At 42.8% G+C, this 17105-nt stretch overlaps 1 protein-coding gene and 1 long non-coding RNA gene across 3 annotated transcripts in view; both read left to right on the top strand.

The window, feature by feature from the left end:
- The first annotated feature begins 692 nt into the window (after window positions 1-692).
- Window positions 693-1479, top strand: LOC150069366 (uncharacterized). The gene is made up of 2 exons (XR_016537873.1): window positions 693-939; window positions 1339-1479. It is a non-coding gene; the product is annotated as an uncharacterized LOC150069366 (long non-coding RNA).
- A 1239-nt stretch (window positions 1480-2718) lies between these two features.
- Nectin3 (nectin cell adhesion molecule 3) overlaps window positions 2719-17105 on the top strand; it is a 92694-nt gene continuing 78307 nt past the window's right edge. Inside the window, exon 1 of one of the 2 annotated variants that reach the window (XM_090346820.1) lies at window positions 2719-2896. In XM_090346820.1, the coding sequence (XP_090202946.1) occupies window positions 2734-2896 (163 nt within the window). In that variant the 5' untranslated portion in view covers window positions 2719-2733. The remainder of the gene's footprint in view (window positions 2897-17105) is intronic. The other variant, XM_090346821.1, reaches the window with a different exon arrangement.

Genomic DNA, 17105 nt, shown 5'->3' with positions numbered 1-17105 from the left:
GGATAACAGTAATTGTTAGCTTCCATGGGAAATAAGCGTGTGCTTTGACAAGTCTGGTTGAAGATTCCATTTCAACACAAATCATTACTATTACAATAGAATGCATGTATGCATGTAAAACTCTAGCATAGTGCTCTTTTAATTATATCATGTCTATAAACATTGGTATTCCAGGCCTTTTTTTTTTCTTTCTCATTTTAGGTGTGAGAATATAATCCTAGCATGCCACTATTCAATTTCTTCAGATATGGAAGAAAAAAACTTTAAAGGTTCATATCATACTCTTGAGACATACTAAACTTGGTAATTCCTTATGATCTCTGTAGCAAATTGCACAATAGCCCCCATATTAAGCCTTTGGAGCCTTTAAAAATATTAACTATATTACTTTTCCTGGAGGCTGGAATCACCAGGGAAAAGATAGGGAAATAAAATTGGCTACCAATATTAGAATTTTGGTTGTTTAACATTTCTGAGTCTCAAGTAAGTGTTAAAGTGCTATCTAAACAGATAATTACCTAGTAGTTGCACGCACAGTGGGCTGTCTTAAATTTAGCAGTGAAATTAGGTTTAGGGAATGTGAAAATAGGAGCATTTCTTTTTTTTTTTCCTCAAGGGAAATGGTGTCAGCACATCCCAGGCATGTCACAATAGAGGCATGTCACAATAGATACATTTCGTCAATGGCCATCATCATCATGGGATTTCCCTGAGTGGCAGGGGGCCAAGGTTCATTCACAAGCGCGTCCTGAGAATAGGTGACAGAAAGCAGTGCCTGTGAGGGGACAGGCTTCCCGGGGGCAAAGGGAGGATGAGGGAACAGGAAAGGGGATGAAGAGAAAGAGGTACTAGACCCAGACCTTCCAGACAGGATGGGAGGTGAGACAGAACAAGAGTTTTGAGAGTCGAGCAGGGGGTAGGACTGCAGTGTCGCTGGAGGTGAGTCAGTGAGTCAAGCCTTGGACACCACTGGGTTTTTTGGGAAGGGGGAGGGGGTGGGAGGAGGGACTAGAGATTCAAAGCAGAGGACAACGCGGGTGGTTCAGCTGCAACAAGGCTCATCTCTGGGTGGCCGGTGCTCCTTCACCTCCTGGCAACACGGTAGACGTGGCCGGGACCTCCATGAGAGGAATGGTGCCCGGCTTCCGGGCGGGATGTCCTCCCCCTCCGCCACGTGCGCCCCCTCGAGCAGCCCTTGCCCCGCGGACCCGCGGGCGGGGGCTTCAAGGTCAAGCCACGTGGACTGTGTCCCGGGGGCAGGTGGGATGGAGAGCAGGGCCAGCTAGTCTGGGGGGTGGATCGCGGTAGCAAACACCACAGACACTGCTCTTTTTACAGAGGAAATGTCTGACTCCTTCCCCGAGGTCGCTTTGCCGTTTTCTTTTTTCGCGGGAGGTTCCGAGGAAGACGAGAACATAAAATGACACGTGTGCGAACATGCAAAAGACCAGGGAAGAAAATAAAAAAACCAAACCAACAGACCCCCCCTCCCCGCCCGGCCCGGAGAGACCCCGGAAGAGGGGTCCGGGGCGGGGTGGACATCCACGGCCCCCGACGCGGACCAGCCCGCCGGCCCCGCCGTCCCAGCCACCCAGCCGGCGCTCCCGGAGAAAGGCCCGTGCGGACCTCGACAAACGGGGGGCCGGGGGGAGAAGAGGGGAAAAAAAAGAGACGGGGTTTGGGGGTGCGGAGAGCCGCGGAAAGTCACTCCCCGGGGTCCCCAGCGGCCCGGCGGGCGGACGAGGGGGAGACGACGGGTCCCCCCGCGGGGCTGCGAGCGTCCAGCTTCCCGATCCTGGAACCCTGAGCGGGGCCCGCGGAGGAGCCGCCTGCTCCCGGGGGTGGGGGGGGCGCTTTCCCTCCCCCCGCCCGCCGCCCCCTCGCTCCCAGACACCTCCTCCGGGGTCCCCGTCACGGAGACCCGGCGGCTCGGCTCCGGGGAGAACGGCGCCCGACGCGCCCGTCCCACCGCCCTCCCAGCTCCGACTGCGCCCTGGCCACGCCGGGGAACCGCGAGGGGCGGAGTGGGCGAGACCATTGGAAACGCTGGGGGGGGGACGAAGCCGGGGCGAGGGGCGGGGCCAGCTAACCTATTCCAGATCGTCCTGTCCTTTCCACAACCCTTCTGGGGAGGGGGGGATCCCCCGTTATCAAGGTGGATGAAGGGGTTTTCTTTTTCTCCACTGGAGAGGGGAGGAGCGTTCGTAGGAGGGGAAGGAGTGGGAGGAGACTGGGCTCTCACCCGGGATCAGACGGGGAGCCGAGTGGCCGGGGAGGGCGGGCGCGTCCCGGCGGCGGTGAGGGTCGGCGCTCTCTCTCTCAATCTTTCTCTTTCTTTCTCTCCCCCCCCACCCGCGAGGGCGGGGTGGTGCGTTCCGAGTTCCCAGGAGTTGGAGGCGGGCGGGTGCCGGGGGGGAGGGGAGTGGCAGCGGCGGCGGCGGCGGCGGCAGCGGCAGCGGCGGCGGCGGCGGCGGCGGCGGCGGGCGGCTCCCGCCTCAGCTTCGGCAGTGGCGTCGGCGGCGACGGCGGAGTCGAGGCATCCGCGAGCGCTCGGCAGAGTGTCAGCCGGCGGCGACGGCGCAAGAGCTGGGAGTTAGGAGACACGCGCGCCGGGACCTTCCACCGCCGCCGCCGAGCCGCGGCCGCTGCTGCTGCCGCCGCCAACCAGAGCCGGAGGGCGCCGGGGCCGGGGCAGCCGGGGGGCGGGTGGGCGAGCCGGGGGGAGGGTGGGGGATGGCGCGGACCCCGGGGCCGGCCCCGCTGTGTCCCGGAGGCGGCAAAGCACAACTTTCCTCCGCCTCTCCCCCCGGTGCCGGGCTGCTGCTGCCATCCCCGACGCCGCCGCCGCTGCTGCTGCTGCTGCTCTTCCCGCTGCTGCTCTTCTCCCGGCTCTGCGGTAGGTGAAAACGGCGGAGGCCGGCGCGGGCGAAAGAGAGAGGGAGAGAGAGTGGAGGGGGAGGAGGCGCGACCCCGGGTCCCGGCGCGGCGGCCGGGCCGGATGGGGCCGGGCCGCCGTCCGGGCGCTGGAGGCAGTTAGGTTCGGCAGTTGGCGGCACCAGCGGGTGCCGCGGACTTTGGCTGGAAACTTTTCGCCGCGCCCCGGGGCGAGGCCGGCGAAGAAGGGGGGTGGGGGGAGCCGAGCCGGCGAACGAACGAACGAACGAAGGAACGGCGCGCCGGACGCCGGCGTCCCGCGGTCCCGCCGCGCCTCCGCCCGCCCTCGCCCCCCGGGCCGCGCGGGTCGCCCGCCGCGGCGTGGCCGGGAGGCCGGGGCCGGGAGCGCGGAGCTCCAGGTCGGCTCCGGGGACCGTTAGTTCCTCGGTGGAGCGAGCGGAGGGCGGGCGCGGACCCCGGGCTGGAGTGGAGATGCCGGCGTGCACGTCGGCGGCCGCCTCCTTCCCCCGTTCTTTCTTTTCAGTGTCTCTCCTTTCCCCTTGGCTCCCGCGAACCTGGAGCCGGGGAGCCTGGCGACCCCCGGGGCGCGGCGCCTTCGGGTCCCCCCCCCCCGGGGCCTTCCACCCCGAGGAGTAGGCTCCATCTTAACCCACCCTTCCGCAGCATCCTCTCGGGCCAGTTTGTTTCGTTCCCTCCCCGTTCTCTTCTTTGGTCTTCCGGGCCCCATGCTTTGGATCTCTCTTGGATCAAGCCCTGAGGTGCTGGGTTCCAGTTGTGGGACATTTTCAAGCTGCCCTTGTTTGTTTATTTTTTTAACAAGCCCCATTTTGTCCCTAGGACCGAGATTTACCTTGTGAATACTTGATAGCGGACCACGTCTTGGCTGTTCTAATAAAAAAAAAAAAGCCATGGGCTGCTTTCTCCAAGTCTCTCTCTGCACCCCCCCCCCACACACCCCTTTTTAATTCCTGGGCTGGGGGGGAGGTAGTTTTGTCTAGAGAGCTAATCCCTTGTTAAGTTCTGTTCCCAGGTAGCTGAGACTTGAGGCCCACTTTTTAAATAACAGATCCGTGTAAAAGAAAAAAAAAATCTTTTTCATGAAAGAGAAAAAGAGGTGATAATGGGCAGATGGGGGTTGGTGGGGGTGTGATTTGGGGAAAAGGAGGCCAAGTCTTTAGAGATTTAAATGTCTGGGTAATAGCAAAATGCTGCAGGACATTATTCATTCAAGAGATCTTACTTGGTGGGAAAGGTGGTCTTGCTCAAAGACTGGTTTTCAGTGTATCATGAAATCTTATACTAAAAGGAGAGATGTGTGCAAATGTATTGGGTAGAGAGATTCAGGAGACAGGCTCCTGTTCTGGGTGAGTCAGGGGAGTTGGGTCTGAAAGAGGCAGTTAAGAGATACAGTGAGTGAGTGCCTCTTCTGGGCTGATAATTTCCTGTACCAATGTACAACCACGTTTTCTGAACTGTAATGAAAGTTTCTGATTTACATGGTGTGTAGTATGATAAAGGGCGTGTTACTTAATGTGCACTGTGTAGCCACCACTTCCCAGATGTTTTGTTCCAAGGCAAGGTTCTTAATCTATTACCCCTTGGATAAAAGATTCTAGATTGAATTTGTGTGCTGTTCTTACATTCCATTAAGATTATAGATCAGAGCTGCTCACAGTTGAATTGGAGGGTAGTTGGAGAAAGTGTTAACACTTTACTGTCCTGAAAGTTTATATTAAGAAACTCCACAGAGTTGCACTTGTCTAGTCAGACAAAAGCCATAGGAGGCTGGAGGTAGGTACCGACCAACTGTGGAAGATAGAATTTGCGTATGATTTCATAGCGATTGTGTAAATGAGCATTGGTCACTAGTTGAAGAAATCCAATAGTTTTCACATGGAAGAAAGATTTTTGAAACTCTAATAATGTGATATTAGAGGAGGTGGCCAAATTATTTTACAGCCTAAAATCTTAAGCAGTTGTAGTTACGTGGATTTTGACATAGAGAAGGTGTTGTAGTTTAGAGTTAACTCTGGGTAGTTAGTTGTAGACATAAACAGTAGCTTGTGTGTCTGTGCACTGCTCATTTAAAGAACTTCCTTATTTGGCTCATAGTGTTATAACACCCTAATTTGTGAATACTTCTGACAAGTTTTTTTTTTTTTCCATCAACTTCTATTTTAGAATTCGGTCTTTGAGTAGGACACAGTTGTGATTTAGGGATACTTAGTGAGAATGGAAACAGAATTTGATTCATCTGAGTTGTTGTTCTTACAACTTGTTGATCTAACCATTAATGTTAGTAATATTAACATTCACAGTACTATTTGCTGCATATGTTATGTGCTTATGTTTGAGTAGGCATAATTGTAGATTTGGAAACAGTTTTAGGCTGGAAAAAGACAGCTCTGGTGGCTTATTAATCACAATACTTGTTTTTTTCATACATAATTCTTTTTGCTACCATTTGGATTCAATGGCTTACTTAACCTTACCATCACTGTAACTATGGTTTATTTTTATCATTTTTGGCCTGTTATTCATACTGGTAGAGCTCATATTAGTATACGCCGTCTTATTTGAGTAAACTTTTTTTTTTGGCAGTAGTGGGTTTGAACTCAAGATGTTGCATTTGTTAAGAACATAGGCAAATGGCATTACAAGTTAAGCCCACAGCCTGAGATCTTTTTGTGCTGGTAGGGTCTCCCTTTTTGTCCAACTTGGTCTGAACCACAGTCTTTCCTATATATACTTCCCCACATAGTTGTGAGAACAGGCAGACACCACCGTGTCCAGCTTTTTCTGTTAAGATGGTATCTTGTGAATTTTTTTTCCCCTTTTGGCCAGGGTTGGCTTAGAACCTTAGTCCTCCTGATTTCTTTCTCCTGTGTACCTGCGATGGTAGATATGTCTGCCACTGGTTGAGCCACAGTCTTCCACCATTTTGCCCATCTGGTTTAGAAGCTACATCCATCTGATTTCCACTTGCCACACAGCCAGGGTTATCCGCCACAGCCAGCAGCACTTACATGAGAAACTGCACATTTTAGAGACAGGATCTTGCATCATAGCCCAGGCTGGCCTTGATTTTCTGGATCAGCATCCTGATTGGTAGTATAGTCAAGTTCTTATCACCATATCTAGCTAAAGATTGAGCATTTATTTGTTTAGGTTTTTTTCTTTGTGTGTGCATGTGTGTGCGTGTGTGTGTGTGTGTGTGTGTGTGTGTGTGCGTGTGCGCGTGCGTGTGTGTGCGCGCATGTGCCAGTCCTGATGTTGGGACTGCGCTGAGCTTTTTTTGCTCAAGGCTATTACACTTAAGCCACAATTCTACTTCTGGTCTTGTTGATGGTTAATTGGAGCTAAGGGTTTCATGGACTTTCCTGCTTAGTCTGTGTTCAGACCCTGATCTTCATGATCTTCCTATCTCAGCCTCTTGAGTAGCTAGGATTACATGTGAGACCACCATTGCCTGGTAAACCACACTTTTGGGTTATGGGGCTTGAACTCTGGGTCTGGGTGCTGTCCCTGTGGCTCAAGGCTGATCCTCTGCCACTTGAGCCACAGCTCCACTTCCAGTTTTCTAGTGGCTTGGCAATAAGAGTCCATGGACTTTATCTACCTGGGCTGGCTTTGAACCACAATCCTTAGATCTCAGCCTCCTGAATAACTAGGATTAAAGGCGTGAGCCTGTAATTCATATAGTGTGTGATTATTTACTTATGGTATTGTGTTGCTCCAAAACTTTTTTATTTTTGGAGCATTTAGTATTTCAGAATTTACCTACTTTTTTTTTTTTTTTTTTTTGGTCAGTTGTGAGACTTGAACCCTGGGACTAGGCATTCTCCTCGGGCTCTTCAGCTCATGGCTACCCCCTACCCCTTGAGCCACAGCACCACTTCCAACACTTAAATTATTCTTATGTGCATTTATATATTTGTAGCTTTAGTGACCCAACAACTTACATGCATTTTGCTTCTGAATAGTTAAAAGAAATTGAATTTGTCGGCTGTTACCAGTTACTTTACAGTCGTTGAAAAAGAGACGGCAACATCCTTCGAAAAAATAGTATTTTGATATTCTTTAATTTGCCTGTTAGTAAATATATTTCTGTAATTTATTTTGTAATCTGCTAAAGTCTTCACAAATGTTGACATTAGCATTATATCACTTGGGAAAGGTTATCATTTTAAGTATGTTATTAATATGTAATATAGGCACAAATGAAATAACTCTTAACTCAGATGGAATTGTAAATATAATCTTGTGTTTTATTCATTCAGAACCAAAAATTAAGCATTGTTTGTAGTGCTTTTGATTATTTTTGATTTTTATTTTTGCCTAAACTTTAGAAGCTTGAAGACATATTTTTACCTGAAATTCATTAAACTTATATTTATGTTTGTATTAAGCCCTGACATAGTTTAACCAATATTGTATTTTCCATTCTTCTTCTTATTTTTTTTTTTGGTGGTAATAAGGATTGAATGCAGAACTTTCAACTTGCTAGGCAAGTGCTCTGTCAGTTGAGCTATTCCTGTAGTCCTTATACCTTTAATATTTTTTTTTCTCTTTTAGGTATTATGTAGACCTTTTGGGACTTTAATCCATCTGCCCCCACTTTGCTAGGATAACAGGCATATATAGCCCTACTTGACTTATTTTTGAATAGAGCCTCACTAACTTTTTCTTTGGACTAACTTCGAACTGAAATCCTATCAGCTCAGCTTCCCAAGTAACTGGAATTGTAGGGACTTACACCCATACTAGGTCATAATGATTATTTTAGATACAGTTTGTATTATGCCTTTATCAAGGGTAAAATTTGAATTTTTTTCCCTAAGTGGATCACTTACATTGTAGGTCTTCATTTTAAAATTTTAGCGAGTCTATATATTATCCATATTGTAGTTTAGACTATAGTTATTTTAGTAACATTAATTTATACTTAGATTTTGATTTACTTGTTTTGGTATAGGGTGTATGAAGTATTTTGTAAACCTGTTAATTGATAACCATTCATTATCCTAAGTAGAATAAGTAAGGAGAACTCTTGCATTATGTATAGACATACATAAAATAGAATTTGATCCATGTACAAAAGCACATTAATGCATTGGATTCAGTAGTTAAGAAATGACAGTACTTTTCAGCGCTTCATATTTTGTAGTTGTATATGCATGCAACTATAGATAGGAGAGGTTATAATGATTGTATTTTTATTTTAAAGGTTTTTCTTAACAGTTGAAAATAATCTTGTTCTGATTTTAAGTAGGCTGTTATTCTCAGTAGAGATTTTATTAACTTTACAGCCTAGGTTTCCTCAGAAGAAGTAAAACAACGAAGGGTATACAATCACTATTCTCACATGGTCAACAACAGCAGAGCTTACACAGATAGTTTCAAATCATAGTTGCTAGAGAATTGTTTTTAAAACAACAGTGCCAGAGTCCTCTTTGTGTTTACCAGTTTAAGTTTTTGCCTTTGTATTTTGAGAAAAAACTTCGGGTAATTTTCTTTTTCTTGATGAGTTATGTTCTTTTTTTTTTTTTTTTTTGCCAGTCCTGGGGCTTGAACTCAGGGCCTGAGTACTGTCCTTGGACTTTCTCAAGGCTAGATCCCTACCACTTGAGCCACAGCACCACTTCATGCTTTTTTTCTATGTATGTGGTATGAAGGAATTGAACCCGGGTTTTTGCATGCTAGGCAAGCATTCTACTACTAAGCCAAACTCCCAGCTCCCCTTCTAGCATTTTTAATCTGATTTACCCGATGTGATCACTCACACTCAACCTTTTCCCTTTTTTTTTTTTGGTGGATCATAGGGTTTGAATTCCACCTGGGCACTGTCCCTGCCCTCTTCAGTCCAAAGCTACCACCCTACCCTTGAGCCACGCCCCACTTCCCGTTTTCTTGAGGTTAATTGGAGATAAAAGTCTCGGGTTCTTTTGTGCCCTGACTAGCTTTGAACCTTGATCCTCAGATCTCAGTCTCCTGAGTAGCTAAGATTACAGGCGTGAGCCATGGCACCTAGCTACCTTTTTCCTTTTTTATCCCAATATTTCTATTCTCATGTGCTTGGCATGTGGCACACTGATTCATTTATTTTTTATTTATTTATTTTTTTGTGGACTGGGGTTTGAGCTTAGTAGGCTCATGTAGTAAGCTTGCTTGTGTGATAGGTATCCAGCCAGTTGAACTACTCCTTCAGCTCTGCCTTTTGCAAGTTATATTGGAGATAAGAGCCTCATGTTGTTTTGGCTTGGCCTGGTTTGGAACTGCCATTCTCCAGCCTCAGCTTTCTGAATAGTAAAGATTATAGGTATGAGCCATAGGTCTCTGGATCAGATTTCTTTATTTCAAGAGTTTATCAGTAAAAATCAAGTGTAGATTAACCCAACATTGTATGATAGAAATGTAGTTCTATCCTACATGGCTTTATTTTTCTAATGTTATACTAAAATATAAAAGTGAAATTAATGCGTTGATAACCAAATTTTATTGAGGTAGTCAAATTACAGATTAGATATTTTACATTAAAAAAAATGTTGGTGTTTACACCTGTTCAGATCATTGTAGTTTAGACTAGGCACAGCTGATTGAGTGCACTGGGGCTGGTGGCTACCATTTTGGACAGTGCAAGTCAATTTACTATCTCTGAAAATAGGTTACATTGCTGTTCTTATCTAGTAAGTTTTGAAGTGCTTAGTGAAAAATGACTTTATCCCTAAAGGCTTATCTTTCTACTTGTAGAAAGTAGATACATTTTTATGCTTTTAGTTTTAGAACAGTATTTGTCAGTGTTTCTGTAACACATTAAGAAGGTATATTGTTGGAAGGAAGTACCATGATTAAATGCATTTGGCAATGGGAAAAGGATTTTGTGTGTGTGCAAAAACTGTAGTAAATACATCCTTAGAGAGGTATGCTCTAATAATATGCCTATCTTGAAAGATATACATATTTCAAAGTTGAGGTAGAAGCTTGAAAAGGTTAATAGATGTTACCTAGCTAGTTCTTAACATGGTTTTTATTCTTTACAGAAATTCTTAGTCTTATGCTATTTTTGTGCCCAATTTTAAACTGAAGTTTTTTTTTTTTTTATCAATAGACCTTTGGGAAGAATGCAAGTCTTTTTTATTAGTACAAAATTACCTGTATCTAAACCATAATATACAGAATGTGTTGATTTTTTTTTTTAATTGTTGTTGTCAGTTGTAGGACTTGAATTCTCAGACTGGGCACCGTCTCTGAGCTCTTCAGCTCAAGGTCAGTGCTCTACCAGTTTGAGCCAGTTTTCACATGGTTAATTGGAGATAAGCGTCTCATATAATTTTTTTCTTTCTTTCCTTTTTTTTTTTTTGCCTGTCGTGGGGCTTGAACTCAGGGCCTGAGCACTATCTTTGGGCTTTTCTTAAGGCTAGAGCTTACCATTAGAGCCACAGAACCACTTCCAGCTTTTTCTATGTATGTGGTACCAAGGAATCGTGCCTGGGTCTTTGTGCATGGTAGGCAAGCACTCTACTACTAGGCTAAACTCTCGGCCTCCTTTTTTCTGTTTTTAAGAAAAGAAAAGAATGGGTTAAGTTTTCTATGAGAAAGTGTTTTCAACTGTAAGATTGTTGAAGAGTGAGCATTATGTTGGCTGTTTTGAAGCCATGTATTACTTATCCAACTTAGTTTTTACCTATATCTGTCTATCTCTCTGTGTCTTTATATCTATATGGATTGTGATGTTGACATAGTTTTGTTATGTACACAGTTGAGAGTGAAAATGTGTGTGTATATATAAATATATGCCATCTATATATATATATATACCATCTATATCTGTAGATACCTATAGATATAGATATAGATGGTATAAAGTTTGTTTGTTACAGTCCAAAAAGTCTCTTGTCCTCAAAGCTTTAATCCTGAGTTAACATACAAAGATGAATCTGAAATGAACTGAAAAAATACTTGGTTTTCTTTGAGGATACAACTGTTGCTTTGCTGCCCTCTACAGTCATCTGAAGTAGTAATTCTGTATGTAGATTTTCCTCCCATGAAATATAAGAATACTTCTTTGGCCTGTGAACTTTAAATTTCAGGAATGGATCAAGTAATGTTTATTATTAAAATACAACACAGTAAGGTTTAGCTAATCACAACAATTGACTTCTCATCCAAAAATAAAACACTTAGAAATTGGAACTGAGAATTGGGGATAACTAAACCATGCATGTGCTAGGTAATACAGCAATACCATGGTAGACAAAGGAATGGGGGCTACACTGAAGCTCATAAATAGCATAGACTACTAGCATACAAAGAAAAATGTATGTACAAACATAAATACATATATATGCATACATGGTGCTTATATGCATACATATATAGGCACATACATATGTGTGACATGTGTGTGTCATGCACACATAGGTGTAACATTTGTAACACGGATATTGTAAAGCTTAAAAAAAATCAGTTCTGGAAAAGTTAAGGAAAGCTAATGAGAGGAAGTGAAATTTGGAACTAAGATTAAATTTGGAACTGTATTTTTTAAGAATAGAGTCCAAAGGGGGGAAAACTTAAGACGGGAGGGGGGTGTGGGGGGGGAGGGAAATGGGTACCAAGACATGTGAAAGGGTATCAATGCATGCGAATTAATGCACCTTCTATCTGGCAAATATCATGTAACCCTTTTACTAATTACAATAAAAAAAAATAAAAAGTATTGAAGAAGGAGGGGCCGGGAGTTTGGCCTACTGGTAGAGTGCTTGCCTAGCATGCACAAAGGCCCTGGTTCGATTCCTTGGTACCACATACATACCAAAAAAAAAAAAAAAAGCCAGAGTGGTGCTGAGGCTCAATTGGTAGAGCTCTAGCCTTGAGAAAGTCCAAGGACAGTACTCAGGCCCTGAGCTCAAGCCCAGGACTGGCAAAAAAAAGAAAAAAAAAAAGCCTCGAGTTTGGCCTAGTGGTAGGATTCTTGCCTAGCATGCACGAAGACCCAGGTTCGATTCCTCGGTACCACATACATAGCAAAAATGCCAGAAGTGTTGCTGAGGCTCAACTGGTAGAGCTCTAGCCATGAGAACGACCAAGGACAGTGCTCAGGCCCTGAGCCCAAGCCCAGGACTGGCAAAAAAAAAAAAAAAAAAAGTATTCAAGAAGGGCATCTCCAAGCGCCAAAAACACTTATACTAGAATTTAATTCATAAATGCTCAAGAAATTCCATGAAATTAAAACCTATGGACAAATCAGCAAAAAAAAAAAAAAAAAAAAAAAAAGAGAATAGAGTCCAATTGGATTATACAGGGTTATTTCAAATAGGTAAGAGATTTTTTTTTTTTTGAAACACAAAGTGACTGTTAACACACAAAGATCTGTGATAGATTTCTTGGAATTTTTGCCCTTTAAGAAATTCAAACTTTTATTTTATACCATTTGACCAAGAAATCTGAAATTTAATTACTAGAAGATCTGAATTAGCATGTATTTCCCCTTTTTCCTTTCTGTGCGGTAGATCCATTTTCTTTTGTCTGTTTTATCTTGTGTAAGATTAGCTAAACAATATTTCCTTTATAGAATTTTGGTGAAAATTAAATCACAGTATAGGGCTGTGTATAAAAATTCTATAAAAAAAAAAGTCCCATGGGATCACAGAAGAAGGAACAATTTCCCTAGAGGTAGGGGTAGAGGCTGACTTAAGGAGGTGAAAATTTTCTGTCTTAATCTCAGAGGAAAATTTGGGTTTCCATTTGTGAGAGAAATTAAATACAAGAAGGCTCATTATAAAGTATAATTAAGTACTGAGATGAGGACTCTGTAGAAGGAATTAGTGTTCAAGCATGAGTTTAATACAGGGAATTCATGTTTCTGTTTTTTGCTTTTTTTTTTTTTTTTCTCTAGTCCTGGGGCTTGAACTCAGGTCCTGGGCACTGTCTTTGAGCTTTCTCAAGGCAAGTACTCTACTACTTGAGCCACAGCAGTATTGCTGGCTTTTTCTCTGTATATGGTACTGAGGAATCGAAACCAGGGCTTCATGCATGCACTCTCACCACTAGGCCAAACTCCTGGCCCCATGTTTTTATTTGTTTACACTATTTTCTCAGTTAGTAGGCCATGAGGACTTTTCCTTTAAATTTATTTTTCCAACAGCCTATTCCCAGGCTTGATTTGAGATGGGGATCTTTTATCATAGGCCTCTTAGAGTACTGGGATTATAGGTGTGTGCTATCACATACCAAGTCTGCAGTAAGAAGCATTGAAGCTTCTGAAGAAAGTGTGTTTTTTGTTTGTTGGCTTGTATGTTTGTTTACGGGAGGAGGGGGAATGGTTGGCTGGTACTGGAGCTGAGCTCAGAGCTTCACACTCCCACTTGGATTTCTTGCTCATGGCTGGTAATGTACCACATTTGTATGCTGGTTTTTTGCTGTTAGAGTTGGAGTCTCACAGACTTTTCTACCTGAGTGAACTTGAAACTTTGATCCGTTAGGCCTCATCCTCCTGAGTAGCTAAATGTATAGATGTAAGCCAGTGGAGACCAACGTGAAGAAAGTTTTGTTTGTTTGGGTGTTGTCCCTGGCTCTTGCTCAAGGCTACCACCCTAACCCTTGAGCCACAGGGCTACCTCAGGTTTTCTGGAGGTTAATTGGAGATAAGAATCTCATGGACTTTAGTGCCTGGGCTGGCTTTGAACCATGATCCTAAGATCCCAGCCTCCTGAGTTGCTAGGATTACAGGCATGAGCCACCGTGCCCAGCTTGAAGAAAGCTTTTGAATCAACTTTGTGATCTGAGAATATTGTATAGCTATTGTAACTAAATATGCATGTATATAAGTATTCATTGAATACTATGCAGAGGCAAAGAGGGGTCCATCCATAAGAAGAGAAAATTCCTGGGCAAGTGACAACTTGGTTGAGGGATTAGAAGGGAGGAATAGATGTGAGAAGATTACATGTTTAGATATTGTGAATGAGGAAGAATAAGTTAGATTTGAACTAATTCAAATTTCAACCCAATTATTCCTTGGGGCATTTTAATTGTGATGCCTCGGGGCACTTTGATCTGTAGTTGGAAATGAGAGGTAGGAGGTGGGATGTGAAATTGGTAATTATGAAGACTGAGGTATTTAGATTGGATGAAATAAATTGCTTGAGGAGACACAGTGGGAGGAGAAATAGCAGGAGAAGAAAAGGAGAAAGGAAGTCTAGGAAGGGAAGGAAAATTCTTAAGATTGGGAAGAGAGAAGAGAATCTGCAAAAAGTTGAAAAGTAGGCGAATGTAGTTGTTGGAAGAACAAGTCAAATCCCAAGGAATTAACAGTTGAGGAGATAGTGATGAATTAAGTTGAAGAACTTTAATGATGTGAAACTGTTATTGTGAAAGAAACACATTAACGTGCAAAAGTCAAGGAACAGAAAGTAAGTAGAAACAGTAAAAACACAGGGAGGCTAGTTTTAGTGGTGAGAGACATTTCTTAAGAAAACCAAAGATGTAAGAGAAGGGAGTTACAGAAAGCTTGATGTTGAATGACTTATGTAAAATATATTTTGAGAATTAAGGAATGTGGATGTTGTTGGGGCTTAGGCTAGAACTTTGCGGGAAATGGAATATACTACAAACTAATAGTGAACTAAATGATGGCCTCACATCCAGTCTGGCATTTTGCTGGATACATGGAAAAGGGAGTCTGTTATACTTTTCTTTCTAAGGCTGCCTGTGAATGATGGTCCTCCTTGTCCCAGCTTCCTGCATAACTGTGGATTGCCCTGCTGACAGAAGGTATTGCAGTTGGGAAGTATTAGTTTGCTGAACTTGTTTTTTCTTGTTTTTCGAAGTTGGCGGCTTTTAATCCCTTTCTGTATATATTTAGGGCTCATAGAAATGTATTGAAATGAATGTTTTTTAGCTTAATAGAAAACTCAGTTAATTAGTCGTGTATATATCTTAGCTGGCCAGTGCTAAGAAATTCTAAACTCTGTGTCAAACTGATCAGAAGAATTCATTTCTAGATCGGTGTGTCAGCTCTGATTGCTGTCCTTTCCTTTTTGATTCAGTTTTCTTTTCCAATTTTATCTTTTTATATTCTCATACAAGAGTTTTGGTTAGATTAGAATAGACTTACCCTGTAAAAATCTTAGCTTTCAAGGTATACCAAAAATGCTGTTGATTGCAAAGGTTTTCTTCGTTCTCTGGATTATTACGCCCTGTTGTTATAATTTTTAAAACCTATATACCACACAGGGTGGTTTTTTGGGAGTAGGGGGAAGGATGAGGTAAGATGTGGGGATTAAATAGAATAATGTGTATAAATGCATTTTTGACAGTTTTCAAGAATATATATATATGTATGCACATACTTTTTAGGTTCATTTTACACATGAAAATTGAGGTCCAGAAAAATTAACTCTCTTCATCCAGCCATCATCTGTCACTATATATCTGCTTTATTTAGAACCTCAGTTTCTATACTTCTTTAAAAATATTGGTTTCTGCAATATGTGTATTCTACTTTCTTTTTTTCTCTACCAGTTTACATGCTGTAGTCTATCATTAAAAGTGCTTCTTTGCCTACATTAATTCCCTTGTCTGTCTCTCTTGTAATTGTGTTTGCCTTGTGAAACTCCCAGCACAGTTCACATCTTGTTTTTTGTTGCCTTGATACCTATACCCAGGCAGCTGAACATGGATTGATGTTGCAGTAAATCAAAATTAGTAACTTCATGTGGCTCTAAGTACTACTTTGAAATACTACATTCTGCAAGTCTCAAACTCTTATCCCAGGATCTTTTTTACACTGAAAAAAACTCACCATGTGAGCTTTTGTTAAAATAGGTCTTACCTCTCAGTATTTACTTGGTTGAAAATTAAAGCTAAGACATCAAACGATGTCATACCAACAATCCTAGCTACTTAGGAGACTGAGATCTAAGGATTGAGGATTGAGGCAGCCTGGGCAGGAAAGCCCATGAGACTCTTACTACTAGTTAACTGCCAGAAAGCCAGAAATGCAGCTGTGGCTTAGTACTGTCCTTGAGCATAGAAGCTCAGGAACAGAAACCAGGCCCTGAGTTCAAGCCCCAGTACCAACATACATACACACTGTCATCATCATAAAAAAATCAAAAGATGTTTACTTAATTCATTTGGAAGTACTAATCCATTACATGCTAACAGATGTTTCTGTAGGAAACAGTATTTCCTAGAAAAATAGTGCAAATCTCTATAACATCTGTTTTGCTAGAAAACAGCTGACTTTTCATGCCTTTTCTATATTTCTTCTATTGCATTGTTATATAGCTTTTAGAAAATTCACTATAGATTTATGGCAGAATGAATTCTAAAAGGACACGTAACATCTCAATATCACTGTGAAAGTCCTGAAAGATTTTGAAGATCCTCAGGCCATCCACATGTACTTTGATTATGGTAGGTTGATCTCTAATGTGATACTCTAAATTTGATACTTTTTTTTTTTTTTTTTTTGCCAGTCTTGGGGCTTGAATTCAGGGCCTGGGCACTGTCCTTGGACACTTTTTGCTCAAGGCTAGTACTCTGCCACTTGAACCACAGCACCACTTTTGGCTTTTTCTATGTATGTGGTACTGAGGAATCAAACCCAGGGCTTCGTGCATGCTAGGCAACATTCTACCACTAGGCTACACTCCCGCCCCTAAATCTGATACTCTTGAACACCCAATTAAAGTTTTTGTCAGGTTAGTGGGGTTCAACTGACAAAAGTTCTTTATAGATATTCCAAATTCTGAAAAACTCTGAATACATTACTGGTCCTATGCATTTTTAATGATGAATATTCAACCTGCCGGATATTAGTCCATTTACTGTTCTTCACACCTTCTGCTCACTTAGTTTCCTCATAAGTTTCTAGAACCTTCTCATTCTCAGATGACATTTTCGTGTAGTTTCTGAAAGCAAATAGTAATAAGAACATTTACTACCATTTGGCTACCTCTCTGTACTGCTCCAGTTAACCTTCTGTAACAAATATACATTAGATGACGTAACCATCCCCTCTAGGTCTTGTCTAGTATTACATACTGTTTCAAGGATATCATTTCAGTATTTAGACTATCCATCTTCTCAAGCATAGGTTTCCTTTTCAATCATCTAGTAGTTCAGCATACTTATATGCTTTGTAACTTCCATTAAGAAGTAGGAAAGTACTTATTCTGTCCCATAGCCTTCTTTGAGCTATGTTT

The sequence above is a fragment of the Megascapheus bottae genome, chromosome 1, assembly GCF_031878675.1.
Source record: "Megascapheus bottae isolate mThoBot1 chromosome 1, mThoBot2.hap1, whole genome shotgun sequence".
NCBI lineage: Eukaryota > Metazoa > Chordata > Mammalia > Rodentia > Geomyidae > Megascapheus > Megascapheus bottae.
The sequence above is the reverse complement of the archived record's forward strand: the minus strand, read 5'-3'. Positions and strand labels throughout refer to the sequence as shown.